The sequence below is a fragment of the Neolamprologus multifasciatus genome, chromosome 5 (genome assembly GCF_963576455.1).
Source record: "Neolamprologus multifasciatus chromosome 5, fNeoMul1.2, whole genome shotgun sequence".
Lineage (NCBI taxonomy): Eukaryota > Metazoa > Chordata > Actinopteri > Cichliformes > Cichlidae > Neolamprologus > Neolamprologus multifasciatus.
Genome location: NC_140443.1, coordinates 27,156,591 through 27,177,379, shown reverse-complemented (window position 1 = coordinate 27,177,379; position 20,789 = coordinate 27,156,591). Strand labels below are relative to the sequence as shown.

General features: G+C 41.1%; 2 protein-coding genes across 2 annotated transcripts; one reads left to right on the top strand and one right to left on the bottom strand.

The window, feature by feature from the left end:
- Positions 1-3: 3 nt before the first annotated feature.
- On the top strand, positions 4-14,262 carry ell2 (elongation factor for RNA polymerase II 2). Its single transcript, XM_085160588.1, has 12 exons — positions 4-138; positions 3,168-3,215; positions 3,703-3,827; positions 3,942-4,105; positions 6,704-6,963; positions 7,230-7,354; positions 8,036-8,114; positions 8,211-8,877; positions 9,355-9,427; positions 9,963-10,134; positions 10,692-10,736; positions 11,823-14,262. The coding sequence occupies exons 1-12, from the start codon at positions 7-9 to the stop codon at positions 11,937-11,939; spliced, it is 2,007 nt and encodes a 668-aa protein (XP_085016714.1). The 5' UTR covers positions 4-6; the 3' UTR covers positions 11,940-14,262.
- Positions 14,263-16,590: 2,328 nt separating this feature from the next.
- Positions 16,591-20,667, bottom strand: LOC146518907 (uncharacterized). The gene is made up of 2 exons (XM_085160587.1): positions 17,380-20,667; positions 16,591-17,294 (listed from the first exon to the last, which is right to left on the bottom strand). Exon 1 carries the CDS (start codon positions 19,823-19,825, stop codon positions 17,825-17,827), a length of 2,001 nt encoding a protein of 666 aa, XP_085016713.1. The 5' UTR covers positions 19,826-20,667; the 3' UTR covers positions 16,591-17,294; positions 17,380-17,824.
- Positions 20,668-20,789: the final 122 nt, after the last annotated feature.

Below are 20,789 nucleotides of genomic sequence, written 5' to 3'. Positions count from 1 at the left end.
GTAAAGATGGCGGCGCTCTCCGTGGATGGGAGATACGGATTAAATTGTGGCCAACAAAGCGCAGAAAGAGTCACTGTATTACATGTAAAGTTAACCGAGACAGCACTGAGGGCGATAGAGACCTACCAAAACTGTACGGTGAGTAAAACGCCGTGTATTTCAAGAATAAGGACTCAAAACTGACACTGCTCGGATCAGCTAGGAAGTCCCAACTGCCACGCATAGCTAAAAGCTACAAAGTTAGCTAAGCTGTTGACAGAGCGAGTTTGAGCTGGGTTTTTTTTTTTATCACATTAGTCGGGTGTCGTGAAAGTAATCAACGGTAGTAGATAAATGAGACCTTGGTCTTATATTCTAGCCAGGTTTTACGAACTGACAAATATGATTTAACGTAAAAACCTGTTGGTTGAGCTGGACGCTGATTAGCTAACGCTAGCTCTACGTTATTATGTTGTGCTGACCAACCTAGTCCATTTTTTTCTTGCCAAACTAATGTTGCTTACCAAATTAGGAAAGTGGTAAGCTCATATCGACGAATACACTAGACAAGCTTCATGAGCATAGCGTTTTAACATTAAAATATTAAATCGCAGTCAAGTAACCTAAACTTTTTTTCGACGACGTTATATATTAAGAGCAGGAATGGAAACATAGCAATAAATGAGAGATAATCTAACTTTGATCACAGGTTCGTGCCGTTTGAAGCATGTCGATGACTGGTTAGCTTGACATATGTTTAGATTTAGCCAGCTGGCAAAACCTAACAAAAACCTGGCAGGGATATGGAGCTCCTAGTCAGGCTCGCCCTTTTTTAACTGTTTAACTTTGTTATAATCTGTTGCAGTCCAACACTAGCTAGAGATACAACTGAGCAAGCATCTCCAAGGTTTTCATAGGACAATACATAGGACATTTATTTATTGAGTTTCTTTCTTTCTTTCTTTCTTTCTTTTTTTAATTCATTTAATATATATCCTTTTCTAGTTGGCGTCAAGCTTCACTGAGAAGAATGAGCCAGCATTTATAAATATGTATAATACAAGACCTTAAAAAAATGAAAGGAAAGCAAGAAGAACAGCTTATTTTTGTCATTTTTTTCTTTTCTTTTCTTCTTTTTTTTTGCATTAATGTAATGTATTTCCATACTCTTTCTGAACGAATTCAAGCCAGTGTGCTGTAACACAAAGTAGTGCTTTTAAAACTACTGTTTGCTCTGGATCACTGCATGCCTGTGCCGATTAAATATAACTTGTTAATCTTGAACCGTGCGAATGGTGTAATTTTGTTGAGGTGAATGCAGGTGGACTAATCTGGAGAACCTCTGCAGTCTTGAATAAGGAGGCCTAAAGCCAGGTTACCTGACTTTTCTCTGCCAACAACAACGCTGTTACGTAACACACTGGCCAGGTCTAGGTCTCCACTCAGGGATTATACATTATAGCTTGCTAGTAGGCTGAGGTTTCTGAGACTTTATCATTTTATTGCATATACACTTACCTGTCTGTCTGCCAGCCACACATTATATACATTCTTGTATGATAAGCTTTGGCTTATTGTCAGCCCTGTGAGAATTCCTCTTGCAAATATGTGTTTATAAAATGTGGATATAAAGCAAAATCCAAAATGATTATTCACATGGTTTTGTGACAGCTGGCAGGCTGCATTATCACTTAGTTGAGGGAATTCTTTTGTGACAGCCCGTGCTACAACCTTATTGGATGTGGTAATGTTGGTCTGTTCTCTGCACTGAACAGCAGCCTGCAATCTCTTGCTGACTGAGCAGCCAAAAACTGCCTGCTTTTTGTTTCTCTCTCCCTCTCGGTAATGTGTGCTGTAGCTAACCCAGTCATCGAACTCTGGAAGCCGGCTATCTTTGTCTTTCTGTGGTGATGTGAAATGTGATCAGAACGGTGCGAGTGGGGGGAGGAGGGAGTATGGCTTGGAGTAGCACAGCTTTTACAACCATGACATATTTATTTCAATGTTTAAAAAAAAAAAAAAAAAGTGCCCATTTTATCCAGTTACCTACTTCTTGGGTCACTTTAGGAAGACTCAGCAACGTGGAGAATCTGTTGTTAATAAAATGCGCATACCTCCCACTCAGACTAGTTCACAAGTCTAGCTGACTGGTTCTTCTGTGTACTTAAGCCGGGTGAAGAAACTGGGAGTCATGTGCTTCTCCCAGCTTATTGTATACCGCTGAAGAGCAGCCACCACATATTTGTGGCTGTCACTCTTATTTCAAGTAGCCACTGGCACAAATGTAAATAAGAGATTTAGAAATCTACTATTAAAAATATCTGGTTTGTTTTTAGTGTCAAAACAAATCATTTCACCTACCACTTAAAGACACAGGTAATTTCGATTTATATAGTCTCTCTCTCTCTCTCTCTCTCTCACACGCTCTCTCTCTCTCACACACTCTCTCACTCTCACTCACTCACTCACTCACTCAGACTAGTGGCTTTATAGCCCTCAGGTAAAGATTGTCTTTAAGTGGCTCACTGAGCATTACATGCTGCATGCTACAAGGAAAACTGCAATAATTGGGTGACAGTTTAAATAGCTCTGGCCAGACCGATGTGCCATATAGCACTTTGAGCTTTGGAAATGTGAGGCTTCACACTATTTGTCTGATAATTTACTGACCAAACAACCAGTTGGTTAATTGGTGAAATAATCTGAAGATCAGCAGCAGCACTGCATCAGACACAGCGCTGTTAACAAGTTCCCAGTTGTGTGATTGACAGAGATTATCTTTGCTGTGCTGCCTCTTCATTTTTTTCTCTTTTGCATCATGAATACTGATTATGACCTAGTTACTTGCTCTCACACAGACAAAGAAGGCACGTGCTCGTCAGATATCAGCTGTCTGTCAGCTATAGTCCTAGCAGCATATTTTTAAATGTAGCCTTTAAACAAACATGCAGAGCAAGTTGTTAAGCGTTCAGCATTTGTCTGCATTATGATGGAAGCATGTGTTATAGGAGGACTGGGAGTAAAGTGTAGTGTAGATTCTAGGCCTTTATTTTCTGTTTTTTTTTATGCTTATATATATCTGTGTGTGTGTGTGTGTGTATATATATATATATATAAATTTTTTTTTAATTTTTTTTTTTATTTCATTTCAGGGGTTAAAGTATGTGTGTGTTTCCCCTTATTTGCAGAATGTTCCTTCTCTGCGGCCAACAATACAGTTCAAGGGACTACAAGGGGTAAGTCCAACAAGGAAAACAAAAAACCTGGTTGTATTTTAGGTTGTGAGTCTTGCATTAACTGATGAAAATAAGCTTGCCAGTTGTATTCATTGATCCTAAAATCAGTAAAACCTCTTAACAATTTCTGGCATTAACTCATTTTAGCACTTGTAATAAAATATAAATTCAATACAAAATGGCCAATTTAATGATTCAAACGGAATTGTTTATAAAGCAAGATCATTTCTTTTTTCTTTTTTTAATGCGTGTTTTCCTCTGATGTTTAACACGATAAAATATCAAGTTAATAATTGGTTCATATATATTTTTGTATGATGTATGTACTCCATAATGGCATGGCTCACCTCCCATTAGATGATAAGAACTTGGGTTGTCCTGTTTCCTCGTAACTCTAAAATTGTTCACATCATCCTCTATAGCTCTACTGCTGAATACACTGTTATACTGTTTGTGTTATACTTAATATGTATGTGTTATTTGACAGCGCATTAAGATTCCCAAGAGTGACTCTTCTTCAGACGCCTTCCACAATTTTGAATTCTACCTGTCTAATGTGGGCAAGGACAACCCTCAGGGAAGCTTCGAGTGCATCCATCAGTATGCGTCGAGGTAGTGTTACTCGCTGGTCAGCTGAATCAACTGTTACTTTCTTACCACACGTTGCTGGAAGGTAATCCCTCTCTTGCATTACATTTCTCCCCCATACTACCTCTTTGTCTCCAGCTCAGGGGCCTCACACCTGGCATTGTTGGCGACAGTACACGACAAGGTCACAGTGTGTGCCACTAATGACTCCTACCAGGTGACCCGGGAGCGCATGACCCAGGCTGTGGAGGACACACGAGAACGTGGGACCAAAGTCATCAAGCCTGGTGGTCAGTACAGAGGTAAGACCCTTCCTACAATCTCGCTTATTTCCCACTGCCGCAGTCAAAGGGCGGTGTGGATCCCACATGTCACCATGGCTTTACAACCCCTCTTCTCTCTTTTCAAACTCTGCCTCTTTTGAGAGCCTGAATAGGTGAAAGCTGACAGACTAACTCTATTCAAAGCCATTATTGCGACTGACTAAGCTATTTTGCCATCTCAGTTTTTTCCAGATTAGGAGTCTGTCTGATAATGACAAATGGTGGCAGATAAAGCTAATGCTGTTTTAGTAATGCATAGCTTGCCACACAATACACGCTTTACTTTTGTTTTATTGTGTTTAACATTTATCTTTTCAACAAATTATGTCTTCATGTTTTCCTTACACATGAGGGATGTATAGTTGTTACAGTGTTTTATATACAGATAGCTGTTGCTCTTAAACTTGCTGCATATTTAGAATGACTGCTGGTACATGCAGCTAATCTAGGCTTACATTAGGTATTCCCTGCTTTTCAGTTGTCTGACAACAAAAAAAGAATGCGTAAAATTCAAATACTTTGGCTTATGCAACGTTAAAAGATAGTTTGACTGATCACAGAGAGTTGATACTCAGCAATGTAACCAGACTGCATTCACAGACCGCGCCTGGGTGGCAGCAAATTTAAGAAGACAACTTTGTTGTCTTCACCTTCTACAGTAATCAAGTATTTTAAATTTCACTATAACCCACGGTAAAGAGCTGTTGCCGTGTTCTGTATTTATGTTAAGTTTTCTGATCTCTATCCTGATCTGAATTGTGATGAAATTTTGTTGCTTGCCAAAAAAGAAAAGGAGGGCAAAGTATATCTGTCCCATTTCACTATAGAAATCGCTACAAATTCCAGTTTGTGGTTTAAATGTCATTATTTTCACACATACAAGTAAGCATTTAAAAATGTATACTATTTACTGTAGATGTAGTCTAAAAGACTTTTTTTTTTTCTGAGCCCTGGGGACATATTTGTATATTTGCATGTACTGTCACATATAGAAACTGGGAATCGAGATGATGTACAGAAAAGGGGGTGGGTCAGTAGTTTGTAGCACCTGGTTTGAAGTAAGTATCATATTTACAGATGCGCCAGGGGCCTTTAGATTCTTGTTTTCACAGGCTTTTTGTTTCAGATAGCAGCCTCTAACTTTCCCTAATCTTTGTCTGCCTTCTGCAGTCGCATTTAAAAGCAGTAACTCTTAATAAATGTACCGATGGTCTGTACAGAATATCTCTTTCTGAAGGAGAAAAATGTGTTAGCAAAAGCATTACGCCTGCTAGAATCTGTCACTGATCTCTGTCACTGTTTGTGAGTCTTTTTCCTTTTCTTTAACGAGGAGGGAGGGGAGGAGTTTTTCCTTTCTCTTCCTTTCCCTAACCTTAATCTTTTAAAGAGCTTTAGAATTTCATAATGACCATGAAGAGGTATACAGGGAAGTGTTGTCACCATGATTAAGCACATTGCTCAGTAATAAGGTTTCTCTGGCTTTAACGTCAACACTTTAAAATGGGTTCTCTAAGCTGCTTAGTGTAGTTATGTAGTTTGGTATGGTCAGTTTTCTTGCCACATACACTTTCACTGGAAATGGCATTAACATCAGGCCATATTGTCACTGGTTTCAAAAACTGAAATCGTGAATGTCACTGACATAACAAAAGCACTCATTGTGTCTCTTATATCCTGTGGTTACAGTTCCTAATGTCAGTTTGAAATAAGGTTTGACTTGAGCAGCTTAGCTTCTTTGGTCTTCCTACGTGTCATTGACACTCTCACATGATTTCCTCTCAGAAAAGTTCAACCCATGTGTAGGTGACCAAATCCTGGTTAATGTCATTCACATACAGCAGTGGAGGATTTAGTCTACTGTAATCCATTAGTGAACACAGGTAAAAGAGTATTATGGTATAAGTTATTCCTGGTCCTTTAATATACCTTTAAAATATATATATATATATATATATCCCCATCCCCAGTCCATAGGTCTGGCATAGATCCATTTAGCCTAAGCACATTGCCAGGATTGTAATACACTGGTGGAAACCCTGATCCACCAGTGTATGGCTGGGTGGCTGTAGCTCAGGCGGCAGAGCAGGTCATCTACTGATCGGAAGGTTGGTGGTTCGATTCCTGGCTTCCCCTAGTCTGCATGCCAAATATCCTTGGGCAAGATACTAACCCCAAATTGCTCTCCGATGCATCCATCGGAGTATGAATGTGTGTGAATGTTAGCGATAAAGCACTTAGAAAGATGTGCTTGTGCGAATGGGTCTGAATGGGTGAATGCACAAGTTGTGTAAAGCGCTTTGAGTGCTCAGATGAGTAGAAAAGCGCTATATAAGAACCAGTCCATTTTACCATTTTTTTTTTTTTATTTTTTTTTTTTTGATCCATTTCTTTAAGCTCTCACTATTATAATCATTGGATCAGTCCTAATGTATGTGTAATGTAGATGCAATTGACAACCACTTTTAATAAGAGATGTTAATCAGAAGTTCTTATCTGTCAGCGTAAAAGAATCATCTGTGATGAGCCAGTCTGCAGAGAAGAGAAGTCGTAACTTTCCATTTTCCTTCTGTTTTGCAGGAAAGCAAGTACATATCCGTAAGCCTGCACTTTCCACCCCAGAAGTGGTCCCAGAGCGTAAACGCTCCACACCCATCAACCCAGCCAACACTATTCGTAAGTGCCTTTCCAATAACCCTGTATCGCAGCGGCCGTTCAGAGACCGCATCATTCATCTGCTGGCACTCAGGCCCTACAAGAAGCTGGAAGTGCTAGCACGTTTGCAGCGTGACGGTATCAACCAGAAGGATCGCAACTCATTGGGGACCGCCCTGCAGCAGGTATTTCACAACAGGAGATTTAAATGCATGAGTTTGAACCGATTTGTCTGTTTATGAAGGCTAACAAGATTGTTGCTTGCAGATCTGCCTGATGAAATCCTGCTCACTTTATTAATGCTTCATTCATGAGAAATGAGACTCTTAGTCGTTGAACAGTATTTGCATACACAGATGTTTAGCCAGCACAGAATGTATGAAGTATCTATGCCAGTATTCCTGCTGCCACAACTTAACTTTGAAACTCTGTGTGTTTCTATGCAAATTAGGTGGCAAACCTGAATCCCAAAGACAATGCATATTCTCTGAAGGACTACATATACCGTGACGTCCAGCGAGACTGGCCTGGTTACTCAGAAGATGAGAAGTCTCAGATTGACCGGATCCTGACTCGGTACACAAGCAGCCAGTTTAGCTTTTTATTCTGATTAATTTTGAGTTGCCTTTGATTAAATTAAAAGCAGTCGAGATATTGAAAATAAATGTACAGAACAATAGGATGTGAAATACAGAGCAGAGATTGTCATGTTTGAATAGAAGCATCAGTCATTTGGTCACATGGCAAGTGCCAAAATATAGCCTCAATTATGCTCCTAAATGGTCTCCTGCTTGCCTGTAGTGATAAAGCATTTGTTCTTTATGGTGTGTATTTGGGCTAACACTGTTTACATTTTAAGCAGAAGTGGTTTTACATACATGAGCACAGTTTCCAAAAGAACGAATGAAACGCTGAAACTCGTGAGAGGGTGAAGAAAACGCACTGTTCTGTTATCTTGATGTGTGCCATCAGCCTGCAGTACATGCTATAGCTTCTATGAAAACATCGACACTGTTTAGACTAGCTTATGGTAGTTTATTTTGACATTAGCTACACTACAGATTTGTGTTTTAGAGCCATTTCTTCTCCTTCCTGTGTTGTGGCATTGGAAAAATGTAAATTAAGCCTCATGAATGTGACCAATCCACATTTTTAGCAGGTCTTAGTGTAATGATGGTTGAAGGCTACCCTCTAAGTTGCCCTTTCTTGCCACTTAGACTGTTCCCCACTGATAACACTCTGTCTATTCTTCAATAGCAAATTAGGTCTTCCTAATGAGATAACTGCAACCTCATCCAGTGGTTCTCCCAAAGACAGCGTTCCCACATCGCCTCAGGTACCTGAACAAAAATTCTCTAAAGCTCAACCCATGGTGTTATATGATTTTCAGACTAAATTCTGTGTTTGGTTTCGTTGGGGGGGGTTTTGGCAGAAGCGTCAGCCAGACTTTGATTTCATTGATCCTTTGGCACCGAAGAAAGCCCGCATCTCCCACCTCAGTAATCGAGGGCCAGCCGCATCCTCCTCCTCGGATCGCCTTGAGGACGAGGGCAGCCTCAGCTCTAAACGCTCATCCCTACCCTCCAATGTCACCTCAGGCCCTCCCACTCATCTCCCCATCTCATCCCACCCACCTGCCCCCTCTCACCAGCAGCCTAGCCCAGCTTCTAACACCAACTCACCAAGCACCCCAGAGGGCTGTGGCACCCAGGACCTGCCCGTGGACCAGAGTTCCTCCTGCAGAGATCCTTCACCCAAGTCCTTTTCGTCCAATAGATCCCTGCAGGATCGCTATCAGCATCCTAACCCCGGTCCCAGACCATCCCCCAGCCCTCCGCCTTGCACCTCACTCACAGTTACCTCCACTGTCATTTCTAGCCCTCCCTTGTCCAGCATCACCAGTAAGAAGGTTAAAAAGAAGTCTAAGAAGCACAAAGACAAGGATCGAGAAAGGGAGAAAGGGAAGCGAAAGGAAAGAGATGGCAGTAGTTCTCATGGTGTTGCGGATCAGGCCGTAGAAAGTCATAGAGCCAAGAAGAGGCAGAGCCCTGATGAAGAGACCAGGAGAGTTATCAGCAAAAGTTCTCACAAAGATCAAGGTGCGTTTCTGAATCTCTTGTATGGACCGCTGAATCAGATACCTGCAGTTCTGGAAAATTTATGTTGTCACTTTAACTCAGAAAACAGGACAGCAACCTTTACATTACAGGCTTCCATTTCTTTGCAGCAGCCTTTGCTTTTTCAGCAGCTGCACCACTGATTTTATGAGAAAAATGGGTTTGTCTTTTCCTATAAAAGCAGTGCATATCTGGCCATCAGTACCTTTCTGTCCTGATTATATTGAATGAAAAATCCTGTGCTGTGGGTTAATGTCATCATGCAACAAACATTTACATTACTGTTGAAACATCAGGGATTAACTAAAAGAGACCTGTTCATATTCTTTACATCAGAACAAGATGGTTAAAAATAAAATCCTGTTGTTAGACAGTTTTCCATCACAGCAGCGTTGCTTATGTTTAATGTTCATTATAAATTCTGTACTTAGATTCTTGCATATTGCTGTCCCTCCTCAGACTCTTCAGACAAAGAGAGGCCAGTCCAATCCACTGAATTTTCATCCAAAATAGATACACCTGACTATATCCTGTAAGTAACTGTTATAATTCTAAAAGGGTCCATTATCAACACCGTCTTTTTTTTTTTTTTTTTTTTTTTACCTCTGAGGTTTCAGCTTTTGTTTTTTAAATTTCCTCTTTTCTCAGCACAAATTGTGAAACAATTGCAAAAGAGCACAAGCGAATTAGAGTAGACAAGAATTAGGACACGTGAAATGCTGCCGTAAACACAGATGTGTTTCAGTGTGCATGCTAGTATTCTTTGTTCATTGCTGTACTAGGACTGTTTTGTACTTTCCACATCAGTGGTAATGAGTTCAGGGAATATCTTATCCATAGCACATTTGAAATGGAGAAGTGCAACAGATGTTGAACTTCCCATATGTCTATAAATGGCATGACCTTTTCAAAGGTGCATTCAGAATAAATAAAGTTTGGAAAGAGCATGTTCATAGTCCAGTGCTGGTATTGGTGTTCTCTGTAACAGCTCTTTCTGGATTGAAATTTCAAATTAAAACTTACTTTGTTACCACTTTAAAATGGATCTAATTTTCCTTTGTTTACAGGAAGTACACAGCATTGGTGTCCCTCGACCAGCGGCAAAGCTACAAGGATGATTTCAATGCAGAGTATGATGAGTACCGCCTGTTGCACGGACGCGTGGAGAACATCACCCGCCGCTTTACCCAGTTGGACGCCCAGTGTCGGAAGTTGGCCCCTGGCACCAAAGAGCATCAGGTCATATTGAAACTTTTTGCTTGGATACATTTTTGATGATGCTGATGACTGCAGAAAGACCACAATCATAGAAACGTGACACAGGCTGTTCTCTCTCTGTATTTGTGTTTTAATCATTTTCTACATTATTATACATTTGTGGTCCTGTTGGCTGTGACAGAATATAATGAAGTCTTTGGCTTTTAACCATTCACAACTGGCTCTTTGTATAGTGCTGACAAACAAACAGGAGGCAGTAATGATGCACGGCTTATTCATAATCAACAAAAAGTAATAGTGTTGTCAAAGTTTCACAGCTGCTCCTCAATCCAGAGACATCTGCAACCAGCAGGCGACAGACATTTGTTTAGAGTGCTAATAGTTTCATTCTGTGCTTCAGTTCAGGGTCCTGCTTTTGTTCCCAGCTATCAGAGCTTTTGTGTTTTTTATTTCCTTAAAGTAAATGTAGGTGGGTCAGTATTTCATTTATCTACAAAAAGTGAAAGAACACGTGTTGTTTGTAATGTTTATAGATGACGTCCATTGGGAACAACTAATGACTTTAATCATCTTTACAGAAGGTGCAAGACGAAATCGTGAAAGAGTACAAAAAGATCAAACAAGTAAGTTACACAGGCTGTCATCAGTTTGTGTGCATTTCTGCCTTTTCCCCTGATATAACCTAATAACAATGTGAATCCTATAACCAAGTCTTTACCTTTTTGAATGTTTGTTGCATTAAGTTTGGCCAAAATGTTCTCACACTCCATAATCACGCTCATTCTTAAGATCTGAATTAGACACACTACGCATACATGTACTGGTGGCAGGGTGGTATGTGCACACCTGTGTAAATGACACAGTTTTAACTGATGTGAAAAGGTGCAATAACGTTAAATATTAAATCCTTCAAATATTAGTGCAGTATTGTTGCTTTATATTCCATGTGCATAAAAATTATTACATAATTGGACATATGCAGAAGCTCTTTCTGTCCTAAGACCATTCGGAACTGTGAACCTATTTGAGTTTAGAGCCTGATTATTTCTTTAACTCCTCTTTTGCATACCAATCAACTCAATATGGCTATAAAACGTATTAAAGCAGGCTAAATATGGATGGTCACAAATACCAGTAAGGAATGGCAGCTGTGAGAAAGTGCTGAAGTCATGACAGCATGCTTAGATAACTTAACTTCTGAGCAGGAAGACAAAGCACCTCCTCATGGATTTGTATAGGAATGTCAGGCATGTTTAGGTAGTGCAGGCAACGGTAGTGCACTGTTTCCTTTTTGCTGTTTGTGTTCATGAACAGGGTGTCAAAGGAGAGCTTTCAGAAGCGAACTCTCTGCCAATTCATAACAAAAGTGCCTGAAGTATGCAGAGTAAAATCTGGATAAACTAGAATTGTGGTCAGTGAAGCTAAGCAGACAAACATCCACAGTAAAGTTAAACATTTTACTCACAACTTTCAACCTTTTTAGTGTTTCTTGAAAGACACCCTTAAAAGTCTTATGTTCTGAAGTGCTCTTGAAGGAAGAGTGCAAGCCACAATTGGTCAGGAAATAACAGCATTAGCAGGTTGACTTCTTTTATTTTAAGGATGAACAAAATGTGTAATTTTTTCTGCACTTTAAAAAATCAAACCGAGTGCTGCTGGTGAACTGACATTTTCTTTTTCTTTTTTTCCATTTTTTAAAAAAAAAATAGCACAGCCCCAACTACCACAAAGAGAAACTGCGCTGCGAGTACCTGCACAACAAGCTGGCCCACATCAAGCGGCTCATAGCTGATTTTGACCAGCGCAGAGGCCAGGCCTGGTGCTGAGAGCACAGTAGAGAACAGCTTCACTCATCAGTATTGAGAATGGAGGGTCAAACCAAGAGCATCTGTCCAGCTGTCTCTTAGCTATTGAGACCCCTTCAGTTGCTGCCTTCGCAACAGCTCCTTCCCCTACTTTCCTCACCATTTTTCCTTCTCCTGTTTTCTTGCTTCATTCCTCCTTTTCTTTTTGACCTTTGATTCCACAGGCTTCATTGGTGCCTGCAATCCTGCTTTTCGACTTTACCCATCGATCCTTTGCTTTTGCAGTATTTTTTTTTCTTCTTCTCCTGTGGATTTGACACCACTGGACCAGTGGAAGGGGCCGTCTGCATGTGTGAGCGGGTTTGTCTCTAACTTTTGAAGGACTTTCTCTTCAGACAAAAGTATTTTTGAGCATCAGATAAAATATTAACATGTATTTAAGTAAAACAAAAAAAGAGGGAGATCTATTTATTTTGTGACTCGTAGTGCAAAGTAAGAGTCTGCAAATGATATATTGTTTAATTTTTTTTAAACAATGCAAAAAAAAAAAATACCACAGGCCTTATGTGTTTTGACTTTGTGAAGCCATTTTGAACGCAGATCCATTCATCATCTCATCTGACAAAGATGCCTGTCTTGCCTCATTTCCTCTCATCACTTCAAACGGCAGTGGATAACCACACTTCAATAAATTGCTGCCGAAGCTGAGTTTGAAGCTGAAGAGGAAGGAAATGAGACAGGAAGAAGAAATCACTTGAGCTGATTAAGAAGCAACAGTGTGTGTGCATGGATTGTGAATTTAATTGCAATGATGAAATGGTGTTGAAGGTTGGCGTAAGCCAACCCCTCCCCCCACCCTATCAGTAGGGGGCAGTATTTCCCGCACCAAACAATATTTAATGTTCACAGTGCATTATGGATGCCTTAAGGTGTTTACATTCTGAAATGTCGAGCTGGGCCTTGGAGTCCACTGGCTGTACAAAGGAACTACAACTGCCTAGAAACAGGTCTGTGTTTGTGTGTGTGTGCGTGAGCGTGTGTGGGTGGTGTGCAGATGTCAGTGATCGAGAGAGGAAGGGAAGTCTGGAAGGAGTGTTACAAATTGTGTGTAGTTGTATGGATGTGTATTATGTTAAATGAAAGGAAAAATAGAAATGTGGAGAAGAAATGAAGAAATATAGAAAACAAACAAAAAAAGCTGCTATAGTGGTTAAAACCAGCCAGGAACACTCAGGATCGACCTGGCTGGAGTAAGAGTACCTGATCCTACCTGAAGAAAGAAAGAAGATCCTTATTCAGTTCTTGTCTAGACCTTGCAAAGGACTACACCCCCCCCCCCCCAACCTCTCGAGCTTTATCCAGCGGCAAACAGGTTTTTGTTTATCATCCACCAGAGGACTTCTCTGTATTATGATGTCAGTGCGTTTGATTCTCAGTTGGAGCTCCACACAGCAATGAAAGATGTGAGTTGGAGCATTTCTTTTTCAACATGGATACAGATTTGGATGAATGGCTTCTATGAAATTATTTCAATGAGGGAAATTTTATTTACTAAGTTGTTTTAGAATGTTTGCCAAAAAATGTAATTGCCTTTTGTTTTTTTGGTCATGCTTCCATGGAGTCAAATTTCTGATTGGGGCTAATGTTGAGAAGTCATTGATTATGCAATGTCTCTCTTTCACTGAAATAAAACTTCCTTAAATGTAGGGATGTAAATGAGGAACTTTGTCATTGTGCTGTTGACGTGTGAAATATTTTGCAGACAAGAGTCTGTACTTTGTTTTGGGGGGGGGGCTGTTTATTTTCATTTCCCACAAAAATGAGTATTGTTCTGTCCTGTTTTTATTATACTTGATTGTGGCATTCTGTCGGATAGTCAGTCTCTGCAGTAGACTGGCTCTTTGGGTTGGTTGTCAGAATCAATTTAGGTTTATAGCAAACTCCTTGACGTTTTACTTTGGACAGATAATTAGCACTTGTATCTACAAGGTGTCACAACAACAGAAAAATGTCCATCCCGCTGTGGGGGAAAGGGCTGGTATTTGTACCGTTTTTCTTGGTTGTGATAATTTCCCAGAATTAAGAGCTACAAAGGGCTACTTCACATAACTTCCAAAGATGTTTTGGGTTTTTTTTTTTTTGGGGGGGGGGGGCTGTAAGAGCTAATTCAGCATATAATGAACAAACAGTATATGAATCAGTGTGGAGGGGTTTAGTAAGGAATACTGAGGAAGTTTTAGATTAAACACAAGAAGCCACAAGTCCATTCTGAAAGAAATCTGATTCTGCCCATCTGAAAATGTACAAGACATTTCAATAAAAATCAACACAGTTTTACCTGAAAGATGTTTCGCGCTTTTTTTTTTTTTTTCCTTTTAATGACAAAATATAGTTATTATTAAATCGTGTTGGGATTGTTTTGTGCAAAAGACAATTTAAAGTAGAAAGATGTATAGTACAAAGACTTAAGAGTGGGTTAGTAATTAAAAGGTACTTAAATATAACTTTTTCTAATGGCATCAGAGAGTGGCTTCATAGGAATGAGATCCAAGCTAGCTGGCAGTAATCCAGTGTTTCAAAATTCAATTTCAATGAGAGGTACAGCTAATGTTAAAATATCCTGTGACCCATCACACGTATTTTAATATAAGATTGGTTTTCAGAAACGAAATAACTGTTATATGAGCAGATGCCTACTACTAATGTCTGCAAACGATGAACACAAGGTAGAACATGAGTTATCTGATACTAGTGTCCTGGTTACTGAGTGGGTCCAGAAAGGGATCATATTTTATTTGTGATATTCTAATCTAAAAAAAAAATAAAAATACTGAATTTCCCAAAGGAACCCAACCCAGGGATTAATAAAGTTTCGTCTAATCTATTTTGTGTGACTAATGGTGCATTTCTGCTCACTTGATGACAGGGCAGATAAATGCCAACACCTGGGGTGATGACCCTCAGCAGGTAGAGCAGGTCATCCACTAACTGGAAGGTTGATGGTTTGATCCCTTGCTGCTCCAGTCTGCATGTCTCTTTGAGCAAGATACTTGCTTACCAGTTTAAATGTTACAAAGGTGTAGAAAAAAATTGCCTGAGTACTCCAGTATAGCAGAAAAGTGATATATAACAAGCAGTCCGCGCTCATCTTCCAATTCTTTCATTTTTCAGCTTCACCTCATTAACATTTTATACAGTGTTGCAACAGCTTCATGCACAGAAACGGACAGACAGACACACAAACACCTGCTGAAGTCCTCAAAACTGCTTTTGTGGTTAAAGTAAGTGTGTCTAGCAGCACATTTTGCCACGATCATACACACAAAGAGACAGACAAGCTCACAGAGTGTAAACAATACCAGCCTCGGTGATGCAGCTGGTAATAACAGAGCTTAGAGGGACTGGTGTATGCAAAAATACCCACAACTGTAAAACAGGTATGGGTACTTATGGGCACACACACAAAAAACCCAATAAAAATGTGCAAGATATAATCATGAAACCTTATAAGAGTAGTTGAGATCAAAATGATGGTTGAGTCTGACCCACAAACACAGGGCATCATTTATTCTTTTTAATCTGCAGCATGCATCCTGTGATTCACTGTGAGAGGCAGCTTGATCTGATGTTTGAATATGTTTTAAGATGTGTGGCGTGAGAACTTGTATTCTTCAGACCTTCAGTTTCAGTTCTTGGAAACAAAAATGCAAACACTCATATATGTTCCACCCACATCTAAATGCAAAAAAAAAAAAAATCAGGCTACCTGTTCGGATATAACATCCCTTGTTTAACAAAGATTCATGTGGTCCCTGGAGTCTCTCATATGCCTGGAAGCTTTCCCTGCACCAGATAAGGAAACAGCTGCATACATAATATGCCTCCGGCCTCCATGTAGCTTGTCCCTGTGGCTTGGGGAAGAAAACCGGTGAGACTCAATTAAATCAGTGACAGATGCCGTTCTGAATTCCAAAATATCACTTTGGTTCTTATTATACTGCTCTCACTATGACAATTCAGCATTCACATGTTCCTACCCTTTATGATGTCTCAAATTTATCCCAGTGACTTTGCTGACGAGGCATTGCCACAGGCTGAGAAGACGTAATCCACAGAGAAGCCAGAAAAGAATAGACTTGGATGTAACCCCTCTGTAATCACCAACGCTTCCACTAGTTATTGCAACATGATTTTTTATTTTTTATTTTAAGAATTTGAAATAACATGCATTTTTAATCTAACTGTATAACTCTGATGTACATAACAAGTTACTTTACATAACTAACTATAAGTTTTTATGCTGTCAGCTGTATTTGAAACACTTATTTGGTAGGTGAGTGTAACCAACTTTAAGGTATAAAGGTGAATTAGAGCACAATATATACTTGGGCTTGTAATAAGACCCTGGCCAGAATCAGAAGACACCAAATTCGTATGGAGCCAAAGTATTGAGCAGCAATAATGACCTGGACACAATGTTAACTTTTGAGTAGCCACTCTTGTATTGTTACAAGGTATAACAGATATTTGTCCAATTTGTACAGATAAAGTAAAAAAATAAAATAAAATAAATAGTGTGCACACTCAAACAAAATAAAAGTACTCGTTGGGGCCCTTTAAGAATTTAGAGTTAAGCTGGCGATAGCCAACTTCAAAGGCCCTTGTGAGTGTAATTGGAATGTATGAGTGTGTGGTGTGTATCTTCTTTTGGGGTAGATCGTCCTCAAAGTGGTTGGCTCGCCATCTATCACAACCGGAATATCGTCCTGGTCCTTGGACTTTTCTGTCCTCTCCAAAAAACCTGACCTATAATCCAGGTCATAAAATGTACATTCTAATCAGTCTGTTTCAGATGCATTGTTTAAGGTTAAAATGTAAAATCAAAATATTGCATCAACCTCATATTCATTGCATTAACATCTTAAATCTTATCAAATCTCACAGTTCTGTTGTACAACATTCAATTTTCAAATATGTCAAATATGAGAACTAAACATCTAAGTTGCTCAAATATGTCTCTATTCATGTAAACATTAATTAAACAATACTTATGGTAAGTAACCATTGACATTCAAAATACAATACACCATAACAAATTCAGAACTATGTGCAAATAAGCAACAAAATATACATGTGAGTTCAGTTCAGAGGTATTAAAGCAGTGTGCTTAATTTCTCCACACTATAGGCCTATTCGTGAGAGAGAAATGCACTAAAAATTACCCTCTAGGTTACTTTAAACTCACAGTGAACTGCCAAAAATTAGCTTTAGAGCGGCTAAGAACATGTTGCTCACCGTTGCTCTGTTTCACAAAAGCCCAACACACACTGGTGTCGGAATTGCAGCAGCTCTCCGGATGAAAGGTGAGTGGTTAGCCTGTGAGACACCGAGCTAGCATTAGCGTGATCACGACGGTAAGTCTCTACAACTTTTTTTTCCTTCGGAATAACACTTGTCTTACCGACGTTGCTTCTCTCCTTCATCCAGCCACTCGACTCCGGATTTCCAGCAGGTAAGTATGCTGGCTTCCTTTCCTCTCAATCCTGAGTTTTTCTCTCTCTTTTGTCTGTGGATTTCTCGATTTGAGTAGCAGATGCCTCCACTCCTCTTGCTGAGATGAGAAAAAACCCGGGAACTCCATGCACCTTCACCTCACTTCCTGGCTGACAGGGTCAATGGGGCCTGGGTAGGCTCTGATTGGTTGCTGAGCTAGTTGCCCTCACGTGGGGTGAACTGAGAGGTGCATTCAATGGTCATAGAAAATATGACACTTTGTTGGTGTGGACAGTTAAAATAAAGAGAATAAATACTCTTTCTTCTCTATCATTGGTGTAAATGTTGTTTTTTTCATCTGGGCTACACCCTCCCCTCCTGAACTCATGCACGTCCCTGTGCATGGTAGACAGTTAAATGATGATTATTTGACGGGTCAAGGAAGAGGGCGGAACAGGCTCTTCACCATTACTGATGACATCTGCCCAAACTGAAGACAGTCCTTGCAAGAATGATTTTGCTGCAGTGATCAGAGGATTGCCTAGCTCCGTATAGTCAAGCCGTCGTGGCGGACGACGGTTTCTGTCAGATCTCCTTACAGAATCATTTGTATCTGCGTTTTCCCTTGTATCCACTGGGACTGTCTCCTCCATTCTCTCCTCAGGATTCGCACCTCTGGTGCCAGCCTCCTCAAATGGAAGTTGCCTTTCTTGGACGTCTGGGTCATCAACAGGTGAGTCATTTTCAGTTAAGGTTGTTTCATCCACTTGTTCGGTCGGTGTGACTCCATTGGTGGATAAGTACTCAGTATTATCTGTAGTACTGTTAGGCATATCAGGTATGTTGCCAAAATCAGATTGGCCGTCAAAAACAGGTGGGTTGTCAATATCAGGAACATTTACAGGACTCCCACTCACTGTGTGGACAGGGGGACTCAACCAAACAGGAATAAGCAGATCATCATCTTCGTCTGAGGAGTTCTCTTCCTCTAGCTCCGGATTTGCACGGGTTCTTGGCCTGCATGACACTGGCTTCTGTACATGCTCACTGCTTTCCTCCACAGGTAGGTAGCCACATGGTAGCAACAGATCCCGGTGTAGTGTTCTTAGGGGACCATCTTTGTTTTCAGGCTTAACCGTATATACTGGGAGGTTACCTGCCCTTCTCACCACTACATGCACAGTGTGTTCCCACTTGTCTGAAATCTTATGTTTCCCCCGGATACGGACATTCCTGACCAATACCCGATCTCCAGCTTCCAAGTCTGAGGCAGTTACATATCTGTCAAACCTCATTTTGTTCTTGTGAGCTATCTTTGCAGCCTTGTCCATAGCTAACTTGTAGCTTTCTTTGAGACGTGACTTGAGTTTTTGCACATATTCAGAGTGAGATGAGTGTTGTTCCTCTTGTACTGGTAAGTTGAATGCAAGGTCAACTGGCAACCGAGGTTGGCGTCCGAACATCAGTTCGTACGGGGTGAAACCAGTCACTTCATTCCTGGTGCAGTTATAAGCGTGGACCAGGGGTCTTACATGGTCACGCCAACAGGACTTATCTTGATCACGGAGAGTGCCTAACATGTCAAGCAAGGTACGATTAAATTGTTCCACATGATTGCCCCTAGGATGGTATGGGGTTGTCCTCACCTTGTGGATACCAGCCACCTGACAGAGTTCCTTGATTGTGCGGGACTCGAAATCTGGACCCTGATCACTATGCAATTTTTCTGGGATGCCATAGTGTACCATAAAGTTCTCCCACAGACACTTTGCCACTGTGCGGGCCTTTTGATTAGGTGTTGGGATAGCAACTGCAAACTTAGTGAAGTGGTCCGTGATCACCAATATATCCTTGGTTCCACTCTTGTCAGCTTCCAGGGACAAGAAGTCCATGCACAAGAGTTCAAGAGGTCGTGTCGTATTAATGTTGACCAAGGGGGCTGCTCTTTCAGGCCGTGCCTTCCTCCGCACGCACCTGCCACACGTCTTCACCTTCCTTTCCACGTCCAAAGCCATCCTTGGCCAATAAAATCTTGTCCTTACAAGGTCCAGTGTACGATCGACTCCCATGTGACCCATATGGTCATGCAGGCTGGTGAGGACTGTGTTGTGAAGCTCAGCTGGAAGTACAAGCTGGTAGGTTGTCTGGGACCCCTCTTGGCGTCGCCGGTACAAGACATTGTTGCGGAGCTCAAGACGGTTAAGCTCTCGGAGGAGCAGTGGAAGTTCAGGGAGCTGTGTACGCACGGTTGGAGGTGGTGTGTCCCCATATTCGATCTGGGAAATAACATGCTTTATACACTGATCGGCTCTTTGCTCGTCTGCCAGCTCTGCCTCTGTTAGATGGGGAATGGTTGGCAGACCTCCAAACTGTTCCTCTTGCCCATAGCTATCAGGTACAGCACTAGGAGACATAGCAAGCACCTCCACCAAGGCAACACAATCTGCATCTGCCTCTCTTTCATCGTCAGGACTGACGCTGTAGGTGAACTGCCTCTCACAGATTGCTTTCACCACAGACTGATTTACGGCATTGATGTTGTCTGGATCACAAAGGTGATCTTGAGTGAACTGTTGAATGCGTTCAATCTCCTTTTGTGATTTCAGATCGTCCGTTAGCCCTCCGTGTGGTCTGCGCGATAATCCATCCGCATCTCCATTCTGCTTCCCTGGACGATAGAGGAGTTTGAAAGAGAATGTGGACAGTGCTGCTAGCCACCTATAGCTAGTTGCGTCAAGCTTTGCTGAAGTCAGAATGTAAGTCAGCGGATTACTATCCGTTACAACGGTGAAGTGGTTACCGTAGAGATAGTCGCTGAACTTTTCTGTAACTGACCACTTGAGCGCCAGAAACTCCAACTTGTGCGCTGGATAGCGATTTTCACTCCGTGACAGCCCTCTACTTGCATAGCCTATGACTCTAAGTTGTCCCTCTTGCTCCTGATACAATACAGCACCGAGCCCGGTGGTACTGGCATCGGTGTGCAGTATATAGGGTTTCTGGGGGTCAGCGAAGGCAAGTACAGGGGCAGTGGTGAGACTTTGGATGACTGACTCAAAGGCTTGCTGGCAAGCTGGTGTCCAGCGACCTCCGAAAGGGTCTTTTGGGTCATGGTACTGATGTGCATTTTGTCTTGTGTTTACTTTTGATTTCTTGTGGCTAGGTGGGTACCCTGAAGTTAAGTTGTGGAGAGGTTTCACAATGCTGGAATACCCCTTAACGAACCTTCTATAGTACCCAGCAAAACCAAGAAACGACTAACTCTCGCAGAGTCTGGGGGACAGGCCATGTTTTAAGAGCCGAAATCTTCTCAGGGTCAGTCTGAACACCATTTCTGGAGACCACATGTCCCAGATAACGGACTGAAGTCTGGAAGAA